This window comes from Lepus europaeus, chromosome 13 (genome assembly GCF_033115175.1).
Source record: "Lepus europaeus isolate LE1 chromosome 13, mLepTim1.pri, whole genome shotgun sequence".
Classification (NCBI taxonomy): Eukaryota; Metazoa; Chordata; class Mammalia; order Lagomorpha; family Leporidae; genus Lepus; species Lepus europaeus.
In genome coordinates, this window is record NC_084839.1 from 75,162,270 (window position 1) to 75,189,801 (window position 27,532).

The window sequence follows — 27,532 nt, forward strand, 5'->3', positions numbered from 1 at the left end:
TCATTTGCTATGGGCTCCCACTTTGTTTGCTGATAGTCATGTCTGGTACAGTTACCTCAATAGGACATTGTACATGGGTGCCAAATGAATGGTAGATGGGGACACAGATAATATTTCCAGTTACTCCTCTGTTCACTTAGATATTTTTTTCCTCACTGGGGACAGTTTTATTAGGCTAACTCAGAAGGGCTGGTATAGCTGAAGAAAAATAGAGTGTAGGATAGGAAAAATTTTAATAGTCTACTAAAGTATACTCATGCCTATGCTGAAATGAAACAAACCCAAGAATTTAAATTCTACCTTGGTAAAAAAGGAAGAAGGTAGAGGAAAAAAAGAGAATATACTGAAAATAAGAGAGAAAATAGGAAATCTTTGCAAGTAATAGAAATGCAAAGGAGGTATAATATTTTCAGGGAAAAAAGAATTTTTATCCATGAAAGAACTGTGTACTCTTTTAAGATCAGATCAGAGGCCGGCACCACGGCTCAATAGGCTAATCCTCCGCCTTGCGGCGCCGGCACACCGGGTTCTAGTCCTGGTTAGGGCACCGGATTCTGTCCCGGTTGCCCCTCTTCCAGGCCAGCTCTCTGCTGTGGCCAGGGAGTGCAGTGGAGGATGGCCCAAGTACTTGGGCCCTGCACCCCATGGGAGACCAGGATAAACACCTGGCTCCTGCCATCAGATCAGCGCGGTGCGCCGGCCATTGGAGGGTGAACCAACGGCAAAAAGGAAGACCTTTCTCTCTCTCTGTCTCTCTCTCTCACTGTCCACTCTGCCTGTCAGAAACTAAAAAAAAAAAAAAAAAAAAAAATCAGATCAGAGAAAGAGAGGTTGATATTTTAAAGTGTGACAGCCAAAACAAAGAAGTGAGTTGTTTAGAAGATAGATTAATAAATGTAAACAAAATGACAGAGATTGGAAATTGGAGGGAATCAAAATAGGAAGAATACAGTGGGGAGAATTGTTCAAAAAACCAGGACAAGAAATTGCCCCAGGAAAGAACATAAGTCATTTTGATGAAAGAGCCCACTGAATGCTCAGCAAAGTTAGTGATCCATAGCAGCATTTACTGATGTGTCCAGTGTCAGGGATGAATAGAAGATCCCGAGAGGAAGACCAAGTTGCCCAAAAAGACTCCATGGTAAGAATTACATTCAGATGTAGGTTGATGATTTCAACATTATGACTGGAAATCAATTTTAATGTGGAATTCTATATCTAGCCAAATGACTATGAGCATAGAATAAAGCAATGTTAGGGAAAAAAATATTTTCCTTTGTTAGGAAGCTACTAGGGAATATGCTGCATCTGAATGAGGAAGTAAACAAATTGAGGTTAAAGACTGAGTGTACCGGAGATGGGAAAAGAAGAAGATTCTAAGATACCAGCAAAAAAGTCCCCAGGCTGAAGGCTGAATGCTTGTGACACCTTAGAGCAGCAGTTCAGAGAAAACTGGAGGCCAGGGGTTCTAGGAGGGTCAGTCTGGGGATAAGAAATGAGGAGTTAACACATTACTTGATAATATGGAACTATTGCGTTGTGGCGTTTTGTGGGAATTTTACAGAGCTGTTGAAAAGTGTAAGACCTTACCAATAGCTCAGATAAAATTAATCAAGTTTTAAAATGAGGCAACAGTTAACTTCAGTGAAAGGATAAGATCTACAAGAATAATGTGAGGCTCCTACTTGTGACAGAAGAAGACAGCATTGGCAAAGGCATTGCGACACTGAGTATGGTGTAAAAATAATTATGCTGTCATATTGGAAGGAAACAAGACTGAGAATGCCAAAAAGTTCATCTTCGTAAAAGGAAGTCATAGGGAACATCTAAAATTGAATGATTATGAGTATAGTATATACTTGCGGTATGGCAATACGGATGGGGATACCAAGGGAAACAATTTTAAGAAATGAAAAGTTATTTCTGTGTGCGTGTGTGCTCTTCAGAAGGGAAGGGAACCTTAGATAAGAGACTACTGTTTTTTATGTAAATCTTATGGCACTACTTAAGAATTTAGCTGTGTAAGTATCCAATTTTGGTGAAAGTGAACCTTAATTAAGAGGAAGAAACCCTATAAAATACCTTGGAAATTAGTCAGCTTCCTGATTTAAAAAAGCTTCGAGGAAAGGTTTCCTTCCTAATATTTGCTTGGGTCTATTTAGGCTTGCTTAGATGTTGGTCAGCTTAAATAGATATGAAAGGCATGGGTGGCACTTCTGCTGTTGCTGTTTTTTTCTAGCCAACATGTGGCACCAAACTCCCCAGCACAGGGAATCCTATGATAAACATGGTCAGACTGCATGGACAAGGTGTACTACAGAGAGATGCCGGAGGGATTCCCTGGTGGTTGGCTGTTTCACTAGGTAATTGCTAAGATTTGTTTGTCCTGGACCATCTTAATAGCAGCGTCTCCTACTCCGTAAGACTGAAATTCCAGGTCTGAACTGACCACCACTGGTCACATGGCAGGGGGAGAAATAGAAGTAAAAGTGGTCATAGTAAAACTGAGAGCCAGAACCAGAATGTTGATTGAACGGTCAGAATCAGCAGTAAGGCCGGTGATCTAGGGAGAGATAACAGGCCAAGAAAGAGGTGGAGCCAATCAGAGACTGTGGAATATTGTAGCAACAAGACATGAAAAGTGCATGTCATTTCATAGATTTAACCAGAACCTACCCTTCATTCTAGAATACATGCCTTGGTGGACTTGGGTTGGAAGCTCATATTCTGGTCTGGAACAATTGTCCTGAAGATTAAAATGTGATTTTGATAAAGTCCAAGATAGATGTGCATGTTCCTGTTGAGTTCCTTATCTCTCCCAGGACCAAGATTATCTGGAATCTCTTGAAGGCCATTTGGCTTTTAAATCTGGCTAGTCTTCTAGGTCAGATGTGATGCTTGGGGAATAGCTTCATTAACATAAAAAAGGGAACAGATGTTATTTCTGCATTTTAGCAGCAGCATCTCCCTTGCAGGTAACTATATTCTCCCCTTTATGTTCTGACACAATTGTATTACGTTTCCAATAAATTTAAAAGTACATTTATTGAGGTATCTTGATGTACCTCATGATAGAATGATTAACTTTTTTCTTAATAACAAAAAATAGTAGAAAGTGGACTGAGCATGTTCAGTTTAGTTTAATTATATGAGACTTACAATATACCTACCATATATTTTTTCACTATTAATAAGTTAATTATTGGGTTGGTGTTGTGGTGCTGTGTGTTAAGCTGTCATTTTCAGTGCTGGCATCCCATACTGGAGTACCTGAATGTTCTACTTCCAATCCAGCTCTCTGCTGATGTGCCATGGAAAGTAGCAGAAGATGGCACAAGTGCTTGGACCCCTGGCACCCGTGTGGGATACCCTGTTGGAGGACCAGGCTCCTGTCTTCTGCCTGGGCCAGCACTGGTCACTGTGGCCATTTGGAAAGTAAACTAGTAGATGGAAGATTTTCTCTCTCTCTCTCTCTCATTCTTTACCTCTCTGTTACTCTCCTTTCAAATAAATAAACTTTTGTAATGCTTAATTATCAATGAAACTGGCTCATTAATTCTAAAAATTTTAAATTTTCTGACTCAGATAACTAAGAGGGGATAAAAGTAATTAGTCTCCAACTTTTTCATATGTTAGAACTCTTACTGCATTTATCCATTAGTTTCAGGCATAAAGGGAGCTACTATAATTCAATCTATAACTTAAAGAAGCCCCAGGAATGAATTAGACTTCAAAATTAGAAGCCTTCTTCTACAGAACATATATTTCTTTCCCTTTTGAAACTACTGTTGTTGCATTCTTTGGTGGTTTATTTTTAAAACCATAACAGATGTTAATATATACATATCTAAAAATTAATTTATTTTTTGTAACGAACCAAAGTAAGGCTAATGTTTTTATCTAGAATATCTGATGTGTTCAATAGAAAATTGTATAAATGGACAGCAAATGCTTAGGATGTCTTTCTTTTTCTTTTTTCTCTTTCTTTCTTTCTTTCTTTCTTTCTTTATTTTTTTTTTTTTTTTTTGACAGGCAGAGTTAGACAGTGAGAGAAAGAGAGACAGAGAGAAAGGTCTTCCTTCTGTTGGTTCACTCCCCAAATGGCCGCTATGGCCGGTGCGCTGTGCCGATCCAAAGCCAGGAGCCAGGTGCTTCCTCCTGGTCTCCCATGCGGGTGCAGGGCCCAAACACCTGGGCCATCTTCCACTGCATTCCCGGGCCACAGCAGAGAGCTGGACTGGAAGAGGAGTAACCGGGATAGAACCGGCGCCCTGACCAGGACTAGAACCCTATGTGCGGGTGGATTAGCAAAGTGAGCCGTGGCGCCAGTCAGGACATCTTTCTACCTGTTAACACTGGGTAAGACATAGGCAAGAAAAGGCCAAGTAGAACAGTGTACTCATGTGTGTTTTATATTGAAATGATCATCTATAAATTAATATAAAATCTAAGAGACCAAAGTTATAATTTAACCTCTCAGGGGTCCAGAAATGTATGGTTTTCACCACATCATGCTTCTGTTTGGGGCAACATTCTCTTTCCTATAGCTCAGTTCATGTAGTTGGCAGTCTGGTACTTTCTCCATTCTATGTGTCTAGAAACATATTGTCTTCATGTAAGCTTCAGATCATATGTCACACTTGCTTTAACTTAATGTTTGATACATCTTTGCAGTTAGAAACTCTATCAGAATAAAGATATTAGTAAAGAATGGAAACAAAGTTTTTATAATAGTGCTTCTCAATATTTCTTAATATTTCTTTTAAAATGAACTTTCTGCAGCAGTAATTTACATGGAATTTGATTCCATACCCTCAAAAACAAATTATTTAAATATTTAGCATAATGTATGTTGTCATTTTCATTCATTTGAATCACATGGTTTTAAAAACCCACTAGGTGCTATTCTTACTATGAGGCCATGGCATATAATGATAAGATAGGCATCGGCTTATCACCTATAACAAGGCATAATATATTTAGTATGCTTAATAAGCCGTATTCTAAAATTGGCCAGTGAAAACTATGATGAGTTGAGTGGGTAGAACGGGTTGAATGTTATTATTTAATGGGAACGCCTTGTGTTTGCTTGAACAGTGGGAATTTCAGATAGGGATAATTGTATTCTCAAAGATGTTCATGGAGTTAACATAAACAAGCAGTTAGCTAGAGGAGTGACCTAGGTCTAGCATGATTAATAATAATAGAGTATATAAGTTTCCCCAAGTTATTCTGACAAGCTGTAGCACTATGAAATGGTACTCACAGATCTCACAGAATCTCCAGTCTTGGAGATCATCTAACCTAATGCCTATATTATTTCCTGAACACTCATCTAAAGAAGGCTTTCTCTCTTCTGTTGTAGCTCAGAACACACTTGTTTTCCTTTATCACACTGGTTAAAATCTGTATTACATATGTACTCTAATATCTTCTTGCCTGACTACTAGAGTCCATGCTGTGAGAGTGCTGACAATGTCTGTTTCATTTACCAGAGGGGCATAACAGTACCTTGTGGTCTCTGGGAGTTAGCAGTGTGTTTTTCCATTTGGCTTCCCCTGTTTCTTGTCTATTCTCAGTTACCTCTGGGTTTTTTCTAGTGTGCCTGCTCACTCAAAAAGTGACACCCCTTAGGGGAAAGCATTGTAGGAAGGTGAGGCTGAGGACCCTAAAGTTTGTACTATGGTTTGGTGCTCTGTGTATCCCAACAAATGTATTTGTTTTCCTGCTTTATTTGGTGGCTCCTCTAGGAAGCTTCCTGAGGACACAGAATGGTCTGAGTGACTCAGGTGCTGAGGGGTGGAGCGCATTCATTGTTGACGACTGGAGATATTTCTGTTCAACACTAGCACCACTTGGAAGAAAGAATGAGTCAGTCACCAGTGGGTGGCTTGTCCTTGCGGCACTCCTCTGGTCTCACCCCCTCGTCACTGTGCTGCCTCTGACTTTCTGGCTTTCTCTCGTCATATTACACATCCTTATAGCACATCCCAACTAGCAGGGAACATAAAATATCCTTTGTCCAGTACTCTCATCACATGGGTTTCACTTAGAGAACCCAGGCCCAAAGAGTGAGCTACTTGAGCTTTGATTGTAAATAGAAGTTTTTCCAATTCTATGATGATGCATGTCCTTCAGATTTAGCTCATCGTATATACATTTTATTAGAAACAAAACAGCTTTAAATTATCAGAGCCTGTCTTGCTATTCAAACATAAACAACTGATGTTCAAGCTAGAAGGATGTGATAGAAACAGATTTGGCCACACAGTCTGAATGTACTGGTGACTTCTATGTGACAGTAAGCAAGAATCCATCTGATGTTACTTCTCTCTGATATAAGACTGAGATCTTTATTCAGGGTAGTTATGCAGATTCATTGAGAGAAGGCGTAGTAAGTAACCAACACAAGTGTTACAAAGCGGGTGCTACTGGATCATGCATTCTGTACTGGCAGAAGGGCCAGTTGGTGAATAGTCATTTACACTTTTCTAATATTCCAGTGTTAACAATAAATGGGTAGCATAAAATTTGGCATTTGATGAGGTCTGAGAGCTTCTCCTTGGATATTACTGGCTACTATCTCCTTAGGTACTTATTCAGGTTTCTCAGCAGATCTAATTACGTGTTTAGTATAAAAGGCCATCTTTTGTTCTTTTTTTTAACTGTCCTACTTTACTTTTTTATTTTTTTTTTTAGATTGTCCATGCATTGTTATGAAATACCTTCCCCTACTCACCTTAATGCCTTAGAAGTGCTCTCTTATTCTTTTCTATGAAATCTCAATGATCCATAGATTTGCCACAGGTAATTTATGGTTCTTTCTCCTGTGCTGCTGGCAGGGTGCTCTGTTATTCTAGGAAGAAGCAGTAGCGCACAGGGTAAAGCAAAGAATGATGAGAGTAAATGATGCTGCTCATAAAATACATGTGAATAAAGCTGTCTGGGTGTTTGTCCATGTATCTGGTAACCTGTAAGTGGGATCTCTAAGTACCAGCATGTGAGATTGGAGTAATTTGGATTTAAACACAAATAACATGTAGAACCTAGCCAGCAGATCTCCAGGCATAGGCTTTTTCTTGAGCTATTTATATTCAGAAGACAAACGTTTAGTCTTTGACAATAGATTGACATCACTTTAGCAATGAAAAACATTGAAGTGAATTCCTGTGGAATTGCAAGTTCAATTCTACATAAGTGCATTCTCTCTAAATATATATAGAGACAAATATATATATATATATATATATATATGTGTGTGTGTGTGTGTGTTTATATATATATGAACTTACTTAGATGGGTGGACAGGTAGGTTATGCATTTATGTATCTGATTTTTCTCTATATGTGGAGAGAGATTTATATATAAAACATATAAAACTCCAGACCACATATTATGCTTGGAGCATAATATATAGGTTATAATTGTGGATTAAAAAATTCCTTGGATATAAAAAGTGAGTTGGTTTTAAGTAGTCTAATTAGGCAATCAGTTGTGGTGCTTATCTGTATTCACAAAGAGCAAATGGAAAACCGGAAGTGACTACGAGTTGCTTAATTAGTCCAATTAAACACCTGCTTAAGACTCCCTGGTTTAGCTAAGCCCCCACTTCTCACAGACTCCTGCATGGTGCTAAAAATATAACTTAAAGATGAAAATATTTAGTTTGAAAAGTTGAATTAGTCTCTACTTTATTCACAATAGCTAAGACCTGGAACCAACCCAAATGCCCATCAACAGTAGACTGGATAAAGAAATTATGGGACATGTACTCCATAGAATACTATACAGCAGTAAGAAACAACGAAACCCAGTCATTTGCAACAAGATGGAGCAATCTGGAAAACATCATGCTGAGTGAATTAAGCCAGTCCCAAAGAGAAAAATATCATTTGTTTTCCCTGATCGGTGACAACTGAGCGCCAAAGGGGAAACCTGTTAAGTGAAATGGACACTATAAGCAACAATGAACTGATCAGCTCCTGTCCTGACTTTAGATGTACAATGTAATACTTTATCCTTTTTAGTATTTGTTGTTGTTGTTGTTGTTCTAGTACTATTGGTTGAACTCAGTAATTAACACACAATTATTCTTAGGTGTTTAAATTTTAACTGAAAAGTGATCCCTGTTAAATCTAAGAGTGGAAAAAGAGAGGGAGGAGATGAACAATTTGGAACATGCTCAATCGGTCTGGCCGCAAATGGTGGAGTTAGAAATGTGCCAGGGGATTCCAACACAATTCCATCAAGATGGCATGTACCAATGCCATCGCACTAGTCCAAGTGATCAATTTCAGCTCACAATTGATAGCTCTGATAGGTCTAAGAGTCAAAGAGATCACACAAACAAGACAAGTATCTGCTAATACTAACTGATAGAATCAAAAAGGGAGAGAAAGATCCAACATGGGAAGTGGGATACACAGCAGACTCATAGGATGGCAGATGTCCTAAACAACACTCTGGCCTCAGAATCAGCCCTCAAGGCATTCAGATCTGGCTGAAGAGCCCATGAGAGTATAGCAGGCATGGAAAGCCAAGATATCATGGAAAAAAAAAAAAAAAAGACCTAAATGAATGATCTCTGTGAGTGAGATCCCAGTGGAAAGAACGGGGCCATCAAAGAAGGAGGTACCCTTCTCCGAAGAGGGGAGAGAACCTCCACTCTGACTATGACCCTATCGGAATAAGATCAAAGTCAGCGAACTCTAAAGGCTTCCATAGCCCTGGCAACTCATGACTAGAGCCTAGGGAGATTACTGACGCCATGAACAGGAGTGTCAAATTGTTAAGTCAGCAACAGGAGTCACTGTGTACTTACACCCCATGTGGGATCTGTCCTTAATGTGTCGTCTAAAGCCAAGTGATGCTATGACTGGTACTGAAACAGTATTTTTATACTTTGTGTTTCTGTGTGGGCGCAGACTGATGAGGTCTTTGCTAATTATATACTGAAGTGATCTTTTGTATAGAAAGAGAATTGGAAATGAAAAAAAAAAAAACAACCTGGTGTTAAAATGGAAATGGCATAGAAAATTAATTAATTTGAAAAAAAATTATGTAGGATCTCTGTCTTTAATGTGCTGTACATTGCTATTTAATGCTATAATTAGTAATCCAATGGTAGTTTTTTCACTTGATGTTGCTATATGGGCAAAATGTTGAAATTTTTACCTAATATACACTAAACTGATCTTCTGTATACAAAGAGAATTGAAAATGAATCTTTACATGAATGGAAGGGGAAAGGGAGCGGGAAAGGGGAGGGTTGCGGGTGAGAGGGAAGTTATGGGAGGGGGGAAGCCATTGTAACCCATAAGCTATACTTTGGAAATTTATATTCATTAAATAAAAGTTTAATAAAAAAAAAAGTGGAAAGAAAATATATGTGAATTATGCATTGCTTATAACAAAGGTATTAGATTTTGGTATTAGTCTCATTTAATGATTTTGTATGGATATATAAATAAAGTGCATATCTTAATAGAATTATCACCTGTATTAAGGAATTTCATAAAACACCAGGATAAAAAGACTAGCGTAGCCTGGGAATCAGCAGAAACTGTCATGAATAGCTTCAGGCACACCACTTAAATTACTTGGAAAGATCTCAGAAAAGGAGGTTTCTCATTAATTTATTAACCCCTCTTAATTTTTACACAAGGAAATCCACTGCTAAATTAATATTCTTTAATTTGTTTGAGTCTCTCTCACATAATACAGTGAATAGATTTCAGACATTTGTATGTAAAACTTACCATTATGTACCAAAATCAGGAATTTTATTTTATTAGTATATACAGTATAAGAATTTGAAGCAAATTAGGGATATATTTTAATTTATAGCTGAAAAATATAAACCTAAAGATATTGTTGACCACTGATATTGTTATTGTTTGATCATACAACTTGAGTTCAGTATTATTCATTTACCAAGCGAATGGTCTGAGGCTCAAGTTCAGACATTCTAACCTGTGTGGCAGGTATCTGGCCTAGTAGTTAAGATACTGTTTGGAATTCCCTCCATTTTGCAATCCTGGCTCTGCTCTTGAGTTCAGCTTCCTGCTAGTGTGCACCCCGGGAGGTAGCAGGTGATGGCTCAAGTACTTGGGTCACTGACATCCACATTAGAGACTCAGATTGTGTTCTGGTAAAATTTCTGATTATGTTGCCAGCTCCTGATTTCAGTCTGACCAAGCCCCAGTTATTGCCAGAATGAGACAGTGGGTGGGAGAGTGGTTTCTCTCTCTCCTCAAATTTATATATATTTTGAGCTCATATCCATATCTAGGACTCTTTCCTGATGGTTTTGTTAAGTATTCTTTGGAGTATCCCTTTGGTTACAGAGCTAATTAAACCTCCCAAAATCCCTGTGAGGTACAAATTTTTAATTTTTTTAAAGATTTATTTTATTTATTTGAAAGACAGAGTTACAGAGAGAGAGAGAGAGGGAGAGAGAGAGAGAGGTCTTACATCCACTGGTTCACTCCCCAAATGACTGCAATGGACAAATCTGAGCTGATCCAAAGCCAGAAGCCATGAGCTTCTTCCGTGTCTCCCACATGGGTGCAGGGGCCCAAGGACCTGGGCCACTTTCTACTGCTTCCCCTGGTCACAGCAGAGAGCTGGATTGGAAGTGGAGCAGCCAGGACTTGAACTGGTGTCCATATGGGATGCCGGATCTGCAGACCAGGGCTTTAACCTGCTGTGCCACAGTGCCAGCCCTTCAATTTTATTTTTGAAAATGAAAAACTGAGTCTCAGATTCAGTTATTTCTTAACCAGATATGAAATAGCAGGCTTCAAAGCCTGTATATTCTTCCTCTACTCCATGCCCATCCTTTTTCTGACATTTTACTTTGCAATATTGAATGCTTCAATAACTGATCATCCATGCCCTATTCTGCAATTTGAAGCCTAGTACTAATTTCAAAGAGAAATGCTATCCTGGATTAGAAAATGTGTTGCTTTCTTTTTTGTGAATTGTCCAAATAAAGTTTCACAAGAAGAATCCTGACAAGCATAATTATAGCCTGCTCATTTCCCCCTTTATTTCATCAACAGTTCTCTGAAACCTTGATGCCTCATGAAGCAATGCTTAAGGAACACAGCTTGACAAGATGGCAGTGCATTCAAGTGAAAGGCTGGTGTTCTAGCCATAAAGAAGATGGCCCTAACAGTAAAATGTCAATGTGGTCTTTTCTCAAGTCATTGGCATTTTACCAGCAGTTTGTAGCTTAATGGGAGAATAATGATGTACACTTACATATCGAAATCAGAAAATGTCAGTAGATGATGCAATTATTGAAAAACAAGGGAGTCTTCTAAAAGGGATATGTCATGCATACTATAATTAAATTGTGCAGCCACATCTGTTTTCTTGCCATAAAAGCAATTGAATGTGGCTTCAGAAATTTGTATGGTGTATAAAATGAGGCAAGTGTGTTGACCATTATCTTAAGGGAATAAACTGCTAGTGTCAGACAAATTAAAACCTGTATTTTTTTTTCTTCCTGGCTTTGAGACCTGCAATAGGCAGATTTCTCAGTACTTTGATGTTCTTATCCAAGTCACAGAGAAAATGCTTTCATTTCCTTATTCTCAAATGTTTTTGATACATATATGTTGTAAGATGTGCATATCTGGAGAGCATGTAGTAATTAGTGTTCTCTTAAGAAAGAGGGGAGGATTAACTGACTAATCATAGCTTGTTCTGGTTTTAGAATAGAAAGTAATCAACAATGAAAAGGATGAGATTTTAGGGGCCTGTGCTTCGGTGTAGCAAGTAAAGCCATTGCCTATAATGGTGGCATCCTCTATGGATACTGGCTTGAATCTTGGCTGCTCCAGTCCTCATCCAGCTCTCTGCTATGGGCTGGGAAAGCACTAGAAGATGACTCAAGTCCTTGGGCCCCTGCACCTGTGTGAGAAACCTGGAAGAAGCTCCTGGCTCCTGGCTTTGGATTGGCACAGCTCCAGCCTTTGTGGCCAATAGGGGAGTGAACCAGCGGATGGAAGACCTTTCTCTCTCTCTCTCTCTGACTCTGACTTTCTGTAACTCTGCCTTTCAAATAAATAAATAAGTCTTTAAAAAAAGGATGAAATTTTAATGTTTTTTTTTCTACTTTTTGTTCTTGAATACAAAGTTATTCTGTGTATATATATATGGAAACATTCCATTTTGCACATCTTAGTAGGTTGTATGTTAAATGTACCCAAGTAAATCTTCTATCATTCATCTTATGAGACTTGAAATGATATAGGTTCTCTTTCAGTAAATGCTAAAGATTTAGATGTTTTTCATTTTAGTACTAGTTCCAGCTATATTTTTGAGTATATTAATAATCTAAAATTCCTTATCAGTGTCTTCAAAAGATAGATTTTAATTTACATTTTAAATATTTCACAGTGACCAGTATTTGACAAAGTATCATTTAAATATGTATCATTTGGGGATCAGCACTGTGGCATAGCAGGTAAAGCCACCACCTGCAGTGCTGGAATCCTAAATGGGTGCTGGTTTGAGAACTGGCTGCTCCACTTCTCATCCAGCTCTCTGCTATGGCCTGGGAAAGCAGTAGAAGATGGCCCAAGTCCTTGGGCCCCTGCACCCACACAGGGAACCAGGAATAAGCTCCTGGCTTCTGGCTTTGAATTGGCCCAGCTCCAGCTATTGCAGCCATTTGGGGAGTGAACCAGTGGATGGAAGACCTCTCTGTCTCTCTCTGCCTCTCTGTAACTCTGCCTTTCAAATAAATAAGTAAATCTTTAAAAATATATAAATAAATGTGCCATTTAACAAAACAGTAAAAATCAATGTAGTACACACAGAAAACTAGAAAGGCTAGATATCCTACCATGTTCCACAGAGGGGTACAGAGAAAATGGAGTAGGGAGGAGAAAGAGAGAAACAAAGGGAAGAAGAAAGAGAGAAATTTAATAGCTACTATACTATGTGAGAAAATAAGTAAATCATTTTTGCCTGTTAATATGAAGTTTATATACCTAGTTCCCTGCTGGGGAGTTTCTTTAAATAATATAAAACATTAAGTAAGAAAAAGCAAATTAATTCTAAATCCTGTTGCTTTGGAATAATCTGATGGTCCCATTATCCTCTGTTTTATTGTTGGCTTAAGGTAAGCAGGATTAGGCTAAAATCTCCAAGCCATATAGTATTTGATGTGTTGTTTTTGGAAAGGCAAAGGGTAGAGTGGAGTAATTGCAATATTTCTTTGCTTTGCAACTTGTAACTTTTGAAAGTGGTTTTTCCCCAAACTTAATGGGAAAAATACTATCTTTAGCAAATACAATAAAAATGAGCAAAGCATGCTGTTGCAAGAATGATTTCTTCAATTCTTTACTTTCTTTTTATTATTATTATTATTATTATTATTTTTGACAGGCAGAGTGGACAGTGAGAGAGAGAGACAGAGAGAAAGGTCTTCCTTTTGCTGTTGGTTCACCCTCCAATAGCCGCCGCGGCCGGCGCACCGTGCTGATCCGATGGCAGGAGCCAGGTGCTTCTCCTGGTCTCCCATGGGGTGCAGGGCCCAAGCACTTGGACCATCCTCCACTGCACTCCCTGGCCACAGCAGAGAGCTGGCCTGGAAGAGGGGCAACCAGGACAGAATCGGTGCCCCGATCGGGACTAGAACCCGGTGTGCCAGCGCCGCAAGGCGGAGGATTAGCCTGTTGAGCCGCGGCGCCGGCCTACTTTCATTTTTTAATTAGAAGTGTTTTCTTCAGGAGTCATATTTTATCATCTCCAATTTGTGCTGAGCGTGGTTGATCTGCTTCTAATTCTTCAAACTGATTAATGTGTTTTTCCTATATAAAACTCATTTTGATTAACAATCTAACCACAAAACCCATAATGCATATCTAAGTGACAATGGAAGATATGGTAGTTTGTGCCTAACCACATAACCTGGCTTCACTGGAGGGTTATAAGTTTGGTTACACCTTGGATTTTGCTTATCATTTTAATTCAAAGAAAAGGGGTGACTTAAGATGCTTATGGGTGGATAGAAATGAAAGATGCAAGGCTGTCAAAAGCTTAGTAAGGAGTTAGTAAGTTTGAAAAGTTGGCTGATGGTGAGGTGCATGAGGGCTATAAATATTGAGGGAGAGACTCTGAGATTTGGGATATCTTCAAGCCTTTGGCAGTAAGTGCTTCATGTTATTTCAAATTGTAAAAACCAATGCAATTTGTCTCTTTATTTTTTTAAAGATTTATTTATTTTTTATTAATTTGAAAGGCAGAGTTACAAAGAGAGAAAGTGAGAGAGAGAGAGAGAGAGAGAGAGAGAGAAAGAGAGAATCTTCCATCTTCTGTTTCACTCCCCAAATGGCTGCAGTGGCTGGAACTGTGCCAATCTGAAGCCAGGAGCCAGAAGCTTCTTCCAGGTCTTCCCATATGGGTGCAAGGACCAAGCACTTGGGCCATCCTCCGCTGCTCTCCCAGGCTCATTAGCAGGGAGCTGAATTGGAAGTGTAGCAGCCAGGACTTGAACTAGTTAGTGCCTGTGTGAGATGCTAGTGCTGCAGATGGCAGCTTAACCCACTGTGCTTCAGTGCCAGCCCCAGTTTGTCTCTTTAAGAGCTAAAATAAATATTCAGGAGCTAGAGTTTTGATGCAGTGAGTTAAGCCAATGACTGAAAACCAGCATTTTATATGATGGCCAGCTCATGTGCTGGCTGTTCCACTTCTGATCCAGCTCTTTGCTAATGCCCCTGGGAAAGCAGTAAAAGATGGCCTAAGTGCTTGGGTCCCTGCACCCATGTGGGAGAGTTGGATGGAGTTCCAGGCTCCTGGCTTTGCTGGGGCCCAGCCCCAGCTGTGACATCCATTTGGGGAGTAAACGAGCAGTTGGAAGTTCTCTCTCTCTCTCTCTCTCTCTCTCTCTCTGTATGTGTGTGTGTGTGTGTATGTTTGTGTGTGGGGGTCACCCTCTCTGTTATTCTACTTTTAAAAAGAGTAAAAAAAAATTATTCAGCCGGCGCCGCGGCTCACTAGGCTAATCCTCCGCCTTGCGGCGCCGGCACACCGGGTTCTAGTCCCGGTCGGGGCACCGATCCTGTCCTGGTTGCCCCTCTTCCAGGCCAGCTCTCTGCTGTGGCCAGGGAGTGCAGTGGAGGATGGTCCAAGTGCTTGGGCCCTGCACCCCATGGGAGACCAGGAGAAGCACCTGGCTCCTGCCATCGGAACAGCGCGGTGCGCCGGCCGCAGCGCGCCTACCGCGGCGGCCATTGGAGGGTGAACCAATGGCAAAAGGAAGACCTTTCTCTCTGTCTCTCACTGTCCACTCTGCCTGTCAAAAAAAAAAAATTATTCAGTTATAGTTCTCCTATCTAGCAGAAACTACAATGCTTTCCTCAAGTCACATAAGAGTAAAATCCTTGCAGTCCGTTTTAAAAATGACATTGTAAAGACATTGGATTAATGAGTACAGATAATTATTATATATACCTATATTAACCCATATACTTAACAATATCTATGCTAATGTCACAAGTTACAAAGGCATTCATTGGCTCCTTCAAGCTCCATATTTTAAATATTTCTATATGAATCTGAACTTCCATCTCTACTTTATGAAAGAACCTATAATCTGATTTGAGAAAGTCCAGATTTGTGAACTTTACTTCTTTATTGTTTGTTTCTTGCTCTGAGAAACCTTAGAAAGGAGAAGTTGATTTATTCCTAAGTCACTGAAATGTATAGAAAATGGTTTGCCAAAATCATGTAAGAACAAGGGCATGCCTGTTTAAAATGATATCCAATGGAAAATGAGAACTTAAACCCAGAAATTCAGAGAAAAAACTATGTAAAAGCTGCATTAAAAGTATGAGTCTAGCATTCAACTTTTCTCTACCAAATATTGTCATACTAAGTTAAAACAGTGAAAGAACCAAAAATGTTTGTACATGTCTCTCTGTGTGTATATATAAGTAGAGAGTATGTGTGTGTGTTTGTCCTAAATGAGTGTATGTTTCTGAAATAATAATATATATTAGTTGTATTACGTAATATAAATATTTAAAATATAAACTTTTCTATGAATAACTATAAATGATAGAATAATACAGTTATAATTTGCTGCTATAATAGATAAACCTCAAAATATCAGGGACTTAACAATATTCATATGTAAATTATGTGCCTCACTACCTATCAAATAAATATTTCTAATCCATGAGTCATTCTTTTCCAAAGGAAAATTTAGGAATTTAGGCCCCTTTCCACTGATGGCTTTATCATCTTCAGTACTTTCAAGATTGTCAACTTACAGGGAAAAAAAAGGAAGGATTTTATAGATCGTATTGAGAAAAGCACCCATCATTGGTGCTCACATTCCATTGGCTAGAATTTATCAAATGACCACATCAACTCTAAAGGAGGCTTGAAAGTATAGTTTCACATTTTTCTCTAAGGAAAAAGATACTGTCTGGCAGTCTTTTTCATTATTGATAGTAAAAAATACTTTTCATTTAGAAAAAAAAAAAATATATATATATATATATATATATATATATAACTAAATTAGCTATCTTTCTGGATGCTTCCCTTTTTAATATATTTTTTTCATTTTTAAAGATAACAGGTGTCATGCATTTCATAGATACTAAGGAGATAATCATACTTGCTTCCCTTCCTCCTTCCCCCAAACCTCCTTCTCTCTTTCTTTTCTTTTTTCTTTAATTTTTGCAATACTTTTTTTATATTTTATAAATACAGTTTTAAGAGCATAGTGATATTTCATACCATACCCTCCCTTCTTCTCTCCCAACCTCTCTCCTCCTTCTTTTCTTATTTTTCTTTTAATTTTTACAGTGACATACTTTCAGCTTTTTATAAGCATGAGGTAACTCTCCACTAAAGAATTCAACAACTAGTAAATACAAAAGACACTAAAAATATAAGTATCTGCAATTTTGATACTTGTCAGTATAGTTGAGTTATCTTATATATTTATAAATTTATAGTCTCATAAGACTTCTTGTTTCTTTAAACTAATGAAATGGTATGCTAAAATACACATTAATGTAGCATCTATAGTTATCAAAACAGCAGTGCAATCATAATACTGCAAATATCTTTGTATTTAAGTCACAGGACACTTATAGTGTCCTATTTGTAAATAAACTTTTGATATCTCAATTGTTTCAAACTTGCCAATTAAAATAGAATGTTTAAAGTTGTATGTATTTTCATTTAAAATATTTTTGAACATGTAATTCATGGGTCAAAGGGAAGATTTTGATAGAGCATATGTATTATATGTGTCAAGCACAGTCTCTGTCCTCTCAACATGAAAAGGATAAAGTACATAGTTATACCATATATTTTGATATGGAAAAATAGTGTATCATGCTAGAAAATAATGCAACTAAAATTTAACATGGAATTTTGATTTTAAATCAATTTCTTGAGCTACAATTTTCATATGTTAAAATGCATTTATTTTACAGTTTGATGAGTTTTGACAAAGGAGCACTTGGTCCAAACTATATAAATATAAATTGTACACACATACACCTATTTCTAGTACTTAAAAAATCCTCCCATGCCACTTTGAACAGTATTTCTCCAAATCTTCCAATAGGCAACCAGTTCTGATTTAAATCCAAATAAGTTTATTTTGTTTGTGATAAAACTTATAATAGAATCATATGCCTATCCATCACTTTTTATCTCAAAATCTTAGAGTTTAGATTCTGAGAGTAAAAATAACATAGGAAAAAGGATATAGGTAAAATGTCAGAACAGGCTATGATAAACAACACTAGCAAATTGGACACAAGGACCATGGGATGATATTCATTGTTCTAAACACAAACTTTTAGCTTTATTTTTTTAGAGGCAGAAACAAACACAGACAGACAGAGGTCCCATCCTCTGGTACACTCCCCAAATGCCTCAATGGCAGGACAACCAAAGCCAGGAGCTGAGTACTCAATTATGATCTCCCATGTGGATGGTAGGAACCCATTTCTTGAGACATCACCTTACAGGGAGTGCAAGAATTTGAAATAGCAGCAAAGTTCCAATATGAAATGTGCTCCAAAATGGGATGCAGGCATCTCCCACTGTGGCTGAACCTACTTATCTAAGCATCCACCCCTGGGTTTTTTTAATGCTTCACTTTTATGCTAAATTGATCACTTTTTAAAAATGAAAGAGACTGGGAGACTGAGACATCCCCTGTCCACTGCTTAACTCCCCAAATGCTTGCCTTCTTAGGATTATTTTTTAAGTAATAATTGTTTTAAACCATTGTTAGCAACTAAGAAACTTGGTGAGATTCATTGTTAGCATAAATGGATCTAAAACATGCTTCAACTCAGCTCTCTTTAGACTTTTTTTTTAAGCCTCATGATTCAGCTAACAAAAAACTTGCATCAGGAATAGGAGTATCATCGATGAATTTTCAGATAGTTCACTTGTTCTTGGATTTATACTATCTTCAAGCTTCAATTTCTTTGCAGGAGTCTTTTAAATCTCTATTCCATTTTGTAAAGGGGTATATGTTTGTGTGTGTGAAAACCAGATAATATAATCCCTAAATCCACTTAACCAGGAATAGATATAAGGTCACCACTGTCAATGCTTGTATTTGTGAACCTTTTTGCTTTCTTAAAGATAGCCTGTTTATTAAATGTGATCCTTTGACTAGGGGTGGGGTGGTGGTGCCCGTGTAAGTCTTTATGTGAAACATTAACTTATTTAAAATTTTTAAAAAATTAGTTTGGACAAAACCAATATAGAGTCCTGATATTTTTCCTGAATCCTACTGATTGCCTGCTGCACTCTGTGAAGTGTTGTGTGCCCTGTGTTAAAGCCCACTAACCTTAAAGAATAAAAATGTCAAGCCACATGCCCTTGTCAATCAAAGACTGCAGTAAAAAGATGATGAATCTGTGGAGAATGGGCTTTTTGAGTCATTTCAACCCTTTAGCACAGTGTTGATTGGAAAATATATTGTGTTTAATGTAGTTTAATATTTGTTTCTATACTTTCTTAAAATAGTGTAAATTTATTTTGTTTTATCTTAGTCAGTGCATAATAGTGAATCATGTACATAGTTGAATATTTCTTTGATTTTTAGAGACATTCTAAACAGTTTGCATTTCCTCTGATACGTGTTTAGGTGAATTTTGGGCATGATAAAGTTGGAAAATAACTGTGTTAGAATTCAAAGCTTCTCAGATATTAATGTGTCTAGGTCTTGGTTGGGGCCTAAAACCCTACATTTCTAACAAGTCCAGGTGACACTGGTGCTGTTCTTGGCTCACTTGGAATATAAAGGTATTACCAATTGTCAGTTGACTTCCCTTTGGGTAAGGTTTAGGTAAGCTACACTTTTGCTGATTTGGGTCTGAAATGATAGATTTGCCAAGCGAAGTGCCATGATGCCCTTATTATTACATATTATTTTGGAGAAAAACTATACCATTTCTATGGAGATTTTAGCACCTACAAACAGGGAGCAGGTGTAGAGTGGTTAAGACTCCCCATCACATATTGAGGTACTTGGGTTTGATTCCAAGTTCTGGCAATTGACTCAAGCTTCCTAATAATGCAGTTCCTGGGAGGCAGTAGTGATGGCTCAAGTAATTGGGTTCCTGCCACCTGTTTTGGAGACTTGGATTGAATTCATGATCCTGGCTGAGATGACCGTTGCCTGCATTTCTCTTCTGTCTCTGTCTCCTTCTCTTCCCATGCCTCCCAAACAAATTTTTAAAAAATCCTAGAAACTGAGAACTCATAAAGTGGAAGACATATGCTGAGATGAGACGTTGCTTTATAGTAAAACACAGTGCAACAAAGAAAAGAATGAAAAGGCATTGCCCGCTGCATTGCTGCCATTGCTCAGGAATGCTAGGTCTACTCTTAGGACAATAGATGATGAGCAGTGTATAGCAGACTGGATGTTAGATTAATACCAAATCACACCATCATCACCTCTGGAAACAATGATGGCCATCCTCTGACTATTGCTGCGTTTTCTGTGGTCAGTTTTCATTGAGACCATCATTCTCAGTGTTCCACGGATCTATGATCTGTAGGCTTTCTTAGCTTTAATATGAAGGTTAAGATTGAGGAAATACTTGGGATGTGGCTTAAGAGAAGTTGAGTATCCTGATAGGCCAAGGTTAAAGAACCTGCAGAGAGGGCATAGTTAATGAAATGGAGTTCTACAGGGTGTGATCAGGTTAGTTTGAAGGGGTCATGGTAGCAGCAGGCTTTTCTTGGTATGGGAGAAGGAGAGATAAAGATGGGTACAGAGGATCTGGCATTGTGTTGTAGCAGGTAAAGCCACCAAATGTGACTCTGGCATCCTATATGGGCACTGGTTCATGTCCCAGTTGCTCCACTTCCAGTTGAGTTTCCTGCTAATGGCCTGGGAAAAGCATCAGAAGATGGCCCAAGTCCTTAGGCTCCTGCACCCACGTGGGAGACCTGGATGAACACAATGCTCCTGGCTTTGGCCTGGCCCAACTCTGGCTATTGAGGGCATTTGGGGAGTGAATCAGCAGAAGGAAGATATCTCTCTCTTTGTAACTGTGCCTTTCAAATAAATTAAACAATATTAAAATAAATCTTGAAAAAGAGAAATAAGTTTGTTGATGGGTAATGTATATCCCTTTTCAAGCTATATGAGTTTGGAGAATGAAAAATTATTTTTAACGAATTATTCAGGAGACATTTCCAGGAGGGAATGAATTTGAGTCAATAGCATTAAATGTGGCAGAGTGTTGTGATGAAATAAAAATAATTTGACATTGAGAACATATTAATTACCTTAGTAAGGCATCAGTTGAGGAGGACTTTGCTGCAGGAGGTGTCTGGAGTAAAGTGAAATTTCAGTGGGCTGGAAAATGATTGGAAAGAGAAACGAGCACTTTAAACATATGCTTCTATGTAAAAACAGTTGGCAGTAACTAACAAAATCCAAACTCACTAACTTGGATTTGAAAGCCTTTCAAAGTTTGTTCTACCATATCTATTTAACCTTACTTCCTATCACATTCATAGGTTAGCCTTATACTTAAGTGTGACTGATCTCCCTACTGCCTTGGAAAGCATCCTGTCCACTTCTTCATATTTATACTGTTACTCCTAGTCTGGCATTTGCATTTTCTGTTTTTCCTTTACTGAACAAAAAAATGTGTTTACACATTGATAGAGAGGAAAGGAAAGTATGTGAATCGTGAATGAGGCTTGCCTTGGGTGGAAGTTGAATGTGGAGCTTACAGAGGATCCCTGGTTAGGGTAATAGGAGGCATAATTTTCAGCCAAGGATTTCCATAGAATAAACCATTATAAGAGGCCGGCATTAAGCTGCAATAAACACTTAAAGTCTGTAATTACCATCTACCCAAAGGCTGAATATCTAACCTTAGGCACCTATAATTCCAGCACCTGGGCTGCAACTGTGCCAACCATCTTTTTTAATAAGAACTTTTTCATGATGCTCCAGTTGCTCAAAGCATCCAGTCATGGATCTAACTACATCCTCATGGAAGCTGACTACATTTGATGAGAATTGTTAATTCTGACACTCCCTAACTTACTTGAGATGTGGTGAATGCATCTATGGACTGAATAATGGTTTTTGTCATTGAAAATTCTTTAATTTGGCTGGCGGCCGGGGCTCACTAGGCTGATCCTCCACCTGCGGCACCAGCACACCAGGTTCTAGTCCCGGTCAGGGAGCTAGATTCTATCCCAGTCGCTCCTCTTCCAGTCCAGCTCTCTGCTGTGGCCCGGGAATGCAGTGGAGGATGGCCCAAGTGCTTGGGCTCTGCACCCCATGGGAGACCAGGAGAAGCACCTGGCTCCTGCCTTCAGATCAGTGTGATGCGCCAGCCGCAGTGGGCCAGCCGCAGCGGCCATTGGAGGGGAACCAACGGCAAAGGAAGACCTTTCTCTCTGTCTTTCTCTCTCACTGTACACTCTGCCTGTCAAAAAAAATAAAAAAATTTAAAAAGAAAAAAGAAATAAAAAAGAAATGAAGTTCAGTGGAAACCCATTGCTTTCTTCCTGTCCTGTTTTCTCCCATCCTGCTCTTCCACCCATGAGTAAATATGAAATTTTACTAAAAGAGAATTCAATTATTTTGTTTCTTTTGGTAGTAATCATATTTCCTTAGAAACTTTCTGGTAATATTCCATGCGGGTGCAGGGCCCAAGCACTGCACTCCCAGGCCACACCAGAGAGCTGGCGTGGAAGAGGGGCAACCAGGACAGAATCCGGTGCCCCGACAGGGAATAGAACCCAGGGTGCCGGCACCGCAGGTGGAGGATTAGCCTATTGAGCTGCACCACCGGCCTCCATAATTATTTTTTCTATATAACTGAAACTTAATGTAGGTTTTTGTGTAAGCATGACCTGGGCTTCCTTAGAACAATAATGTGCCATCAAATACGAGTTGAAATTTGCTTGCCTCAACAAAAACAAAACCGATGACATAGCTTTTAAATTTTGGTAGCTTCACTATCGGATTCCCTTCTTAAAACCTTCAGTATACCTAAAATGAAGAGTTCCCTCCTTCCTTCTAATTTGAGAAGTCAAAAAAATCAAATTGCAAAACTTCTAAAAATTGTGTATACAATGAAAATAAATCAGATAAAGAAGAAAATGGGAAGTAATATTTTTTTAATTATAAAGGGCTTAGCCTAAAATGAGATTTTGGAGAGGGTTCCTGGATTTGCTTAGGGGACCTATGTGTTTGTATCCGGGTCTGGACTGTTGTAGAGCTGAGGTTCCTGGAAGAGGACTGCGTTAATGTATTAGAGTACATCTCCCTAAGGAGAACACTATTACTTTGCAACTAAGAAAAGCAACATCTGTCACAAGCTGTTTCCTAGTGGTTGCGTCATTGTGGGTGGAATTGAAGACAGCATGTATCCCTCCCTGTATATACATTTTACAACCTCTCCACTGTTGTCTGACATTCTTATTTTTTCTTTTGATCTGTACTTACATTTTCCTATACAGTCTTTCTTCAATTCACTGTATCTATTTTGCAGTCAAAGGGGAGCTGGATATGACAGCTGTCAACACTGCATTAATCACTGCTTAAGTGTTGATTCTACCTGTATCCATCATCTTAGTGCACATTTATTCAACACTGTTTTTTTTTTTAATTTGGTGTTATCTCTTCCCCCTATAAACTGCCTGGATATTAATTGAGACTTTGTCTAATCCCACTGCTTGTGCTGGGATTTGGAGTAAACATAAGAAGCATTGGAACTTTTCTGTGGACTGACTTTCTTGATAACCTCCAAGAAAATCTCTAGTCTGCTAACCAGGATAAATGTCAATGGAAATAAACCACAAAATCCCACATTTTTATGAAACTGATAAAAAAATACAGCATTAAACATGACTGGCAGCTTTTGCTGAACAGAATATGGAACAGTTGCATTCACTTCCCTTCCAAACCTCTCACTGGTAGAAAATAGAGCTTTAGAATTCTATTGAAGATTAACAAGTTACTTGAAAGATATTAAAAGCTTTGTTAGCAAATTAAATTACTTAAAATATCATGCTAAGTTTTGTAGATGAGATATGTATCCAAATTATGATACTTAGAAAAGGAGTGATAATAAATGCAAATCTAATTTTGAATCTGAAAACTTTAGCTAGCTAACTAAATGTTGAGCCTGAATCATTTAGTCTCCCCACGTCAAATTTACAATTTCATTTTTATAAAATATAATCAGAAATAGCAAAATTCTTGGAAAGTAATACAAAAGTAGTGAGTATTGGCTGCCCACTGTTTGTTAATTGGTCCTTCATCTCTGCCCTGACTTCCAGGACTCAAGACTGAATATTGGCTTTCTTCATTTGTCTCAGAGCCAGTCCTATGTTTTTACATTTACTTCTTGCTTCCCTGAGGTTGTTGACACCAGTGAGCACTTTTCTTGTCAATGTGTGAAAGTACAACCTCCAGTGAACTGGAAACTTTGAACAGGTGGCAAGTCTACTGTTTGTGCTTCATTTATGTGATTTATTTCCTACATGGAATAAATAACAATTGTTTATTTGTAAACTAATGCATTGATGAGGCTATCTGACATGAATTCAGGATTTCATAATTAAATTACATGACTTAATAGACATGAAATATTTAGAAATTGTGATAGCATCATGTTTCTTACGACCTTTGCAGAGTGATGTTACAATTTGGGGCTTCTGTTTTTTTTTTTTTTCTTTTCTTTTGCATTTAAGGTGACGACACTTGTCAACACAAGCAACAAAGGTCCATCTGGTAAAAAGAAAGGGAGGTCAAAGAAAGCCCACGTACTGGCTGCATCTGTAGAGCAAGCCACCCAGAATTTCCTGGAGAAGGGTGAACAGATTGCTAAGGAGAGTCAAGATCTCAAAGAAGAGTTGGTGGCTGCGGTGGAGGATGTGCGCAAACAAGGTAGGCACAATGATGTTGATCCACATTGATGTGCAAACAGTGGATTTTTGGTAACAATCAATGAATGTTTGTCAAAAGAGTAGCCTTTTTTTATTCTTATATATAAACCTGTCATTTTTGCTGTTTCCTGATTTTAGGTGCAGAGATGGAGGTTTTTTGTTGTAGTGGTGTAGAATAGCTGCAAACACTTCTTGTTTGCTGTTACTTCACAGTCTTCAAGTTGTTTTCCCCTGGTATATGGAAACAGATTCATGTGTCTAATTTATGCTTTAGGGATTCTGGGATGCAAAGACCTCATACTTTCAAAATCTCAAAATACAGATTTTTCTGGGCAAGAAAATTATTTTGCTTGATATGATTCCCAAAGTTATACTTCCTATCCGTAAGTCTCATCATAAATTTAGGTAGTTAACTGTTATCTTATTTGTTAAGCATTTAGAAAATTTTTATTTGTAGTAGAAGGTACATAACAAAATTTATCATCTTAACAGTTTTTAAGTATCCTCCTCAGTAGTGTAAGTATATTCATGTTCTTCAACAATATCCAGAAGGTTTTTTTTGTTATTGTTGTGGAAAATAGAATAGCTCCCCATATCTGCAGCTCCTTCTCTGAAGCCCCAGGCATCCACGTTCAGCTTTTGTTCCCAAGACTGTGACTGCTCTAGATACCTCATTGAGTGTGATCATGCATTCTGTTTGTGGCTGGCTTATCTCACTTAGCATAAAGTCCTGAAAGGTAAAACACGTTGCAGCAGCTTGTGACAGCATTTCATTTCTTTTTAGGACTTAATAACATTCCACCGTATGTATATACTACATCTATTTATTGATCCGAGGACATTTAGATTGCTTATATTTTTGGCTTGTGTGAAAAATGCTGTATTAATATGGGTATGCAAATATCTCCTTGATACCCTGTTTTCAACTAGTTTATGGATATAACCAAAAGTGGTATTATTGGATCATATAGTAGTTATATATATAATATTAAATGTATAATATTTTATGTAATTATTTTGAGGAACCCACCTGCTATTTCCCAGAATGGCTGTAGTATTTGACATATCCAATGACAGTGCATGAGGATTCCAACTTCTCCACAATCTTGGCAACGCTTTTTTTGCTTTTTTTATTTTTTAATGCTAGACATCATAATGAATGTGAGGTGATACCTCATTGTGGGTTTGAAGTACATTTTCCTTATGTTTAGTTGTGAGAGTCTGTTTATAAGCTTTTAATTTCAGAATAATTTTAAATTTTGAAAACTAAGAGGGTAGAGTTGTTAAAGGTATCTTACGGCCGGCCACTGCGGCTCACTAGGCTAATCCTCCACCTGCGGTGCCAGCACCCCGGGTTCTAGTAAAGTCAGGGAGCCGGATTCTGTCCCGGTCGCTCCTCTTCCAGTCCAGCTCTCTGCTGTGGCCCGGGAGTGCAGTGGAGGATGGCCCAAGTGCTTGGGCCCTGCACCCCCATGGAAGACTAGGAGAAGCACCTGGCTCCTGGCTTTGGATCGGCACAGCGCGATGGCAGCAACACACCAGCCATAGCAGCCACTTGAGGGGTGAACCAACGGAAAAAGGAAGATCTCTCTCTCTCTCTCTCTCTCTCACTGTCTAATTCTGCCTATCAAAAAAAAAAAAAAAAAGAAAAAAGTTATCTTATGTACCCCACATCTAACTACACTTATTACTGAGTTGTTATATTGGCATTTTTGTCACAATCTATTAACTACACCCAGCTTCCCCTAATTTTTTAATCCAAACTCTCTCTCACCTCTAGTATTCAACACTTTGTGTTCATATTGAATTTTTTAAACCTCCCACAGATGAAGGAAAACAGGTAGTATTTGTCTTTATGTTTATGGCTTACTTAATTTAGCATGATAGCCTCTAGTTCCATGTAGTTTGCTACAAATGACAAGAATACATTTTTTTTTCTTTTTATAGCTGAATAGAATTACCTTGTTTATAGGTGCTACATTTTCTTTATCCATTCCTCTGATTATGGACACCTTGGTTTATTCTAGATCTTGGCTATTGTGAACAGTGCTGCAATAAACATGGAGGAACAACTCATTGATAAAATAAGTTCATGTGTTTTTAATATATACCGAGTAGTGAGATTACTTGATCATGTGGAAGTTCTATTTCTAGATTTTTAAGAAATGTCCATATTTTTTTTCCTAATGGCTGCACTAATTTACATTCATGCCAGACATGTATGATTTCTCCTTTCTCCACATGCTTGCCAGTATTGATTACTTTCTTGTTTATAATAGCCATTCTAACAGGGGTGAGATGATATCTCATAGTTTTGGTATAAATTTCCCTGATAGCTAGTGATATTGAACATTTTTATAGATCTCTTCTTTAGAAAATTGTTCAGATCCTTTGCCCATTTATTAAAAGCATTTGTTATATTTTTTGTTGTTAAGTTTTGTGAGTTTTTGATGAATTCTGGGTATTAATCCATTGTCAGATAATTAGCCTGCAAATATTTTCTCTTGTATTTCTCTTAACTGTATTGATTGTTGTCTGGAGTCTTACCCCCCTCCCAAAATAATTGCCTATATCAGTGTGTTGAAGTGTTTCTTTTATGTTTTTTTCCTAGCAGTTTCATAATTTCAGGTTTTTATTTAGCTATTTGATTTATTTTGAGTTGATTTTTGTAAATAGTGAGAAGTAGGGATCTAATTTCATTCTTCTGCATATGTAGATTGACTTTTGCCAACACCATTAACTGAAAAAACACTATCCAATGTATGTTCTTGTGATAATTGTCAAATATCAGTTGGCTATATACACATGGATAATTTATAGGCTCTCTATTCTGTTCCATTGAGCTATGTGTTTTTATGCCAGTATCCTAATATTTTAATTACTATAACTTTGTAGTATGCTTTGAAATCAGGCATTGTGATGCTTCCAACTTGATTTTTTTAGGTTTATTTCTAATTCTTTTTTTTAAGATTTATTTATTTATTTGAAAGTCAGAGTTACACAGAGAGAGGAGAGGCAGAGAAGAGAGAGAGAGAGAGAGAGAGAGAGAGAGAGAGGTCTTCCATCTACTAGTTCACTCCCTAGTTGGCTGCAATGG

At 38.0% G+C, this 27,532-nt stretch overlaps 1 protein-coding gene across 1 annotated transcript in view; it reads left to right on the forward strand.

Moving 5' to 3' along the window:
• CTNNA2 (catenin alpha 2) overlaps positions 1–27,532 on the forward strand; it is a 1,271,675-nt gene that overhangs the window by 256,160 nt on the left and 987,983 nt on the right. The window contains exon 3 of the mRNA XM_062208724.1: positions 24,241–24,436. Within this exon, the coding sequence (XP_062064708.1) occupies positions 24,241–24,436 (196 nt within the window). The remainder of the gene's footprint in view (positions 1–24,240; positions 24,437–27,532) is intronic.